Here is a 6,000-nt window from a genome sequence, read left to right on the forward strand (position 1 = left end):
TATTTTTCAATAACCGTAATGATATTCCGGCATGCCTGGTCAGAATGAAGCATTTTACCGACTTATAAACCGTTAAAATTTTGTAGTTCGATTACCACGGGCTATGATTTGGATGATAATTGTTGTTTAGCTATTACATTTGCAGACCTGACCTACAAAGCAGTTGTGATTATTATTATTATTATTATTATTATTATTATTATTTGGTGCTGCATTTCCCACAAGTTTTCGCTGTCACTCATGCATCTTTCTATACTTTCCTTTTCTTTGCTCGTATGATTCTACGCAATTCATGATCACCGTTTAATCATGTAGTTTTTTGGCATTATTACCAGAATCACTTCTTGAAACGTATTAGCGATTCGTACATGTTCCATACTTCCCACCTTAAGTTCACGAACTACTAAACACGCTGGACATTACCAAGGGGTTTTTTTCACGTACAGGCAGCAACAGCTTAGTCTTATGCCAATTTTGAAAACGTAGTAAATCAACGCTATTTCTCACTATAATTTCAAGTCTACTGCCACTCCCGTCCCTACCTTGAGACTTCTCACAGTTTTCAGTTCCCAAACATTCACTATGTTTCTCTTCGTTATCATCATCATTACCACTTCGTCTTTTAGATTCATCGATTATTTTAACTCCTTTAGCAGTATTCTCAGTATACTAACTGCCAATGTTTAATCACGTTCCCGGTAATGCATTGCTCTTCAGGAATGACGAAATTTTGCTTTATTTGAAGGATGAGAGGAAATTCCATAGTTCTTCCGCAGCCTGCACACACTCAAATGAAAAATAATTTCGTTTCCTCGCAAGCTCGCGAATAACGGATACCGGAACATACGTTAGATTAAAGCAACAATGACAGTGCGAGATTGAAGATTCTGTGTGAAATGTTTTGAAATGTTAAAATAAATAACGTTTTTTCCAAAATTAATGAGCAGACTTGATAATGCTAAAATAGTGACAGTGTAATAAAACTTTTTATGTACAGCTCTACAAATTTAAATTGAATGTTAAATTTTATATATCCAGTGAACGAAAAAGAAAAACATCCCTGGCTGGGATAGGTGATTTAAAGTTAGAGGATGGGATGATTTGAAAGAGAGTGGAGGGAAACCCCTATCGTTCCCTGCAGTTTACATACAGCGACGGCTTGACAGCAGTAACCCGCAGTAAAGTGGTCGCTGATTTGACGCTTATTGCTGGCTGGATGGCTTCTCGACGAGCAGATGTTGCCCGATGTCACGTACTCCACTGGCCCCAATGCCATCAAAGCGTCAAGCATACCGCTAATGCTATCAGTCATTGACCAAGTGGTATGTTGGTGTACCGAGATGGGTGTGGTGGTGAAATGCTGCTCTGGCTGTTTATGGCAAGCAGTGGGATTACGGTAATGAGCGCTTCCACGGTCCTGTATCACAAGCCTGCATTATGAGCAATTTCTGGGTAACAATGTGGAGCACTAAAGTATATTATGAATTAGGATTTCAAAGCAAATGTTTTTATAGCCCATGTGTGGTGGAAAACTAAAGACCTGCTTCTGGGGCAAGTGGTATTTCAAAACAAATGTTTCTATAGCCCATGTGTGATGGATAATTAAGGACCTGCTTCTGGGGCTCTAGAGTAAATACGTTGCGTGTGGGTTCACCCACATGAGACTAGGTTATTATTCACGGCTTGAAATAAAGGTGTAATCCAAGCAGTAATTAGGAAGACAGCAAATACTATGCAAGGTTTGCAGAAAAATCTGATATATGTTCCGTTATGCTGCTAATAATTCAATAAATTAAACAGCAGCTACTGAAATTTGTTGATAACAGAAAAAGACATTTTTATTCATTGTGATATAATCGTTACCGACTACCTTGTACAAGTGTAGAGCCTTCAGTGGCTGCCAAAGATGACTGTACTAATAACAACGACGGAAGAGGTTTAATTACATGTAAGTGAGATTTAAATGAACCAAACAGAATACACGCAGAAGTGCATTATGGAAGTTTATGTATATATAACTGTTAGTTTCTATGAGGTAACCATCTTCATACATAATTTTGTGAGCAACCAATATGTAGAGTCTGCACTCCATTTGCTATTTTAGATGGAGAAGTGAGCCAGTCAATGTCTGCTACCATTTCGGCAGACATATTGCAGGTGAGTCGAAGAGTGACTGCGTAACGACTACACTGATTGGTGAATAGAATACTCTGCTGCAATATGATCAGTATGCCATCTGGTCATGTTAAACCCAGTTTGAGAGATACAAAATCAAACAGGTTTGAATGCAGACTTCAGTGAAAATGACTTTGTCGAAATTAAGCTCAGTTCACACGCCTCAGGAAAATCTTCAGGTCCTGTCCGGTTAGACATCAGGCGTGGCTTTGTCCGAGGCACTACTAACACTTGCGTTCTAGAAAGTGGGCGTTCTGGCTTGCCTAAAGAAGTATTGGGAGTAGCTTACTGAAGAACCGACCTCAGTTGGCAAGCTCAGCTATTTCTACAGCTTCACCTTTCTAAGCAATGTTTTATTTAATAGACAAAAACATGGCTATTATCCACCTAATATCCCCTACTAATTTTTGTTGGGGCACTATAAATTACAGAACTTTACATTCACTGAGGATTATATTTCATATTTTCGTATACGTTCTTACACCTTTATCAATGTGATTATGATAATATTACCTGTCTTACGTCAGTTTTCAGGTTTCATTATGTGTACACAACAGATCAATACTTTCTGAACATGCATAAAATTTATGTTTTCGTAACTGATTACAATAAAAATTTGTAATGTCTATTTAATTCACTTGTTTTTACTAGTAAATAATTTTTTTTGCTTCAACATCATTTTCATATCTTTAGTTATTGATGCATATACCATTCATGGATGTTTTCACTGCGCAATGTACTAACGTACCTCATATTTTCTGCTATAATAATGAGTGTAGAGCTGACCAAAATTTCTGAACAACTATATTAATTGTTATAAATGTGATTTAAATTAGAGCTCTGTGATTTCGCCTTAATTCAATTGATTTTCTATTAAACAGTATTTTGTTTGTTTCTTTGCCATAATCTATCGTTTCGCCTAGAATGTAAATACTTTAACGAGTGTTCCATTAATTCAGAGTGACCAACATGATTTATAGGAATGGTATAGAAATGTTGTAAGTCTGGTGGTACTTTTCTAGTTCTATTTTTATGTGTTGTACTAGGTGTTGTGTGTATTCTGTTTAGTTAACCAACAGCAACAACTGTAAAAGTTATGATATTTTCTATCTTTAAAAATGTTTCTGTGATAGTAAGCAAGTGAAATTACACCCCTGTATTTACTGCGTAGCTATCGGGAGAACATGAAGCGCTTCTCAGCAATGTACCGCGAGCACCAGGAGACGTCGCTGGACAGAGCCGTGTGGTGGATCGAGTACGTGATACGCCACAAGGGAGCTCCGCACATGCGCAGTGCAGCCCTCGACCTGAGCTGGTGGCAGCTGCTGCTGCTCGACGTCATCGCTTTCGTCGTGGTGACTGCCAGCGTTGCACTCTACATCACCTACAAGGGAGTCAGCTACGTAGCGAGGACGCTAAGTCTCTCTCGAAAATTGAAAATTTCGTGAGCCGTTCAGAGGCCATAATGAGATGACGACAACAAAATTCCACAGTTGTTTGGATAACAAAAGTGCAAAATCCAAGAAACAGAAGTAAAGATTTAATGGTCAAATCCATAATTCGCAACTGTGGGCACTTAGGTCTCATTACCATGTGTCAAAATTATTACCAAGTGTCTCGCTGTGTAGGCAGTGATCCGCAGGTTGAACGGTTTTCAGTGGAATTGATTATAATTTTCGTGAATGTGTGAACATACTTGTGAATAAAGACAATCAGACTCATCCCCCGACTGTTCAGTCTAAGTGTAAATACAGTCACGAGTTAGGAAGCATGTTGTTCTCAAGTGTATCAGTTATATGTTTCCGCAAGTACAACGAGAATTGCATGCAGTGTCTCCTTCCCCAATAACATATTATCTTCGATATTTTATTTTCTCTTCACACTACTCCCTCCCTTTACGGACTGCACTGGTCTTCTTATTTGGTCAAGGACATTTCTTGCTGATGCTGCTTAACGATTAAAAACTACTCAGGAACACACCGCTAACTTCAGCGAATATACAAGAAGTCGAAAATAATCTTGAAAGATGGGTATTGTAGAACCCATTTAAGTGACTGTACTCTATTACATTGTAAACACACCACGAAAATATTGTTTTGAGACTGTATTGAACACAAAATGTTTTCAGACCTTCGGGAGGCAAATGTTTCGAATCTCAGTCTGGTCAGCCAGACTTGAACTTTTCGTAATCGCTTGAGATATCTTAAGCTTAGGATTTATGTCGGGGCTATTTCTTTGAAATGAGCAGGTCCAATTTGATTCCCCTTTCTTACCCTTCCCGTGTTTGTGCTCCGTCTCTGAAGACGTCTATGGGACGTTAAACCATAATCTTCCTTTCTTCCTTCATTCAGAAATAGTGCCCTCAAGAGGAAAACAGCCAGTTTCCTTCCCCTCACGTACCCAAGTGAACCACTACGCTTCCTGTAAGTGTCTTTTAATGAACAAGAAGTTAAACCTTCATCCCCAAAAACTCATTGCGTTACTGAAGGTGCTACAATGAATCAGACCTGTTAATGTGCATTCAGACAGATTGAAACATTTATATTTTTACAGTCCACATCTTGCCCATGTTCTTGGCCATTACAAGAGGCCACAAACCTATGTACCGACTACACGTGTATCTTTCTAATATACTTTGTATTATTAACACCAGCCCATGAACGGAGGTGCAATGGTAGTAGCCCCATGCTGAGAGACACAATTCGTGTATCTGATCCTCGTAGTAAACCTTCATATGGTCATTTCACCCACAACCTTTCTAATACTCCATTTCTTGAAATGGCTGTGAAGTTTTTTTATGTTATTCTTAGTCTGATGTGCACTATGCGTTGAAACCTCTATAAATATTATTCTTGCTGGGTGACCTAACCGGAATCAACTTAATTTTAACAGAAACTGAAGTAGTTCCTTATCTGCAACCCTCAACTGCCTGCTTCTTCCGTGTAAGTAGTGTCTCATACAACTCCACTTCCATATCTATTTAACTCTTAACGAAGTATGTACCTCTTCATCCTGCTGCTCCGCTATGGAGCAAAAGTATTGTTGCAGCACTGTTGTGTGTTAGGCAGTCATATGAACACACTTTTGTTTTCAAATACCACCTGTTTGTGTTACTGTGATATCAATGCTTTATAATGGAAATGTAGTTTTGAAAAATTATCCTGTTACTGTCGCCTAATAAAGATATCTTTACACAAATGTACTTTCTGAGATTTTCTTATTTACATTTGATAAAGTGCGACATGAAGTGAAAAGAATCCAGTGTTTCAAATTCTAGAATTACCATCGGTCTTTAATTGCAAGCAATTTTTATGTAATCTTTCGATCAGTTAAGAGCATCTTTAGGTAAGACTTTAAAAGAGAAAAATATTTTTCACAGTGCTAAGGAAGAGCGATGCTACAAGAAAATGCTGTAGTTTGGAGCTTTCCCTACGTTGGCAACTTTTTGACAGGTTCTCTGGCATTGTGTCGTAGATACTACACAATATCATCTTCAGATGCACTATTAAAAAGATTAAGAATTTGCACAGCATTTGAATATGAGCAATGCGGCTCTCCAGACTAACAACTACTTTAAAGGTTTTCAGGCGTTTCGCAGGATGATATTGCGAAAAGTGACAAATATCGTCTTAGCGCAACGTACCTGTGTCAACCAACTAGCATAGAAAAAAATAGTTTAGCCTAAAATGGCTGTCAGATAATATGAAACTTGAATTAAGTTGAAAGTACACATTTGTATGTGTCCCATAGTGTGGTATCAGCTACCACACACTCAACACTCCTGGCTTAGTCGGTGTATGAATGAGAAAGCTCTACATTAACAGG

At 38.3% G+C, this 6,000-nt stretch overlaps 1 protein-coding gene across 1 annotated transcript in view; it reads left to right on the forward strand.

The window, feature by feature from the left end:
- The window catches only part of LOC126252862 (UDP-glycosyltransferase UGT5-like), an 86,074-nt gene extending 80,697 nt beyond the window's left edge, over window positions 1-5,377 (forward strand). The window contains exon 7 of the mRNA XM_049953817.1: window positions 3,347-5,377. Coding sequence (XP_049809774.1) covers window positions 3,347-3,623 — 277 coding nt within the window. The 3' untranslated portion in view covers window positions 3,624-5,377. The remainder of the gene's footprint in view (window positions 1-3,346) is intronic.
- Window positions 5,378-6,000: the final 623 nt, after the last annotated feature.

This window comes from Schistocerca nitens, chromosome 4 (assembly GCF_023898315.1).
Source record: "Schistocerca nitens isolate TAMUIC-IGC-003100 chromosome 4, iqSchNite1.1, whole genome shotgun sequence".
NCBI lineage: Eukaryota > Metazoa > Arthropoda > Insecta > Orthoptera > Acrididae > Schistocerca > Schistocerca nitens.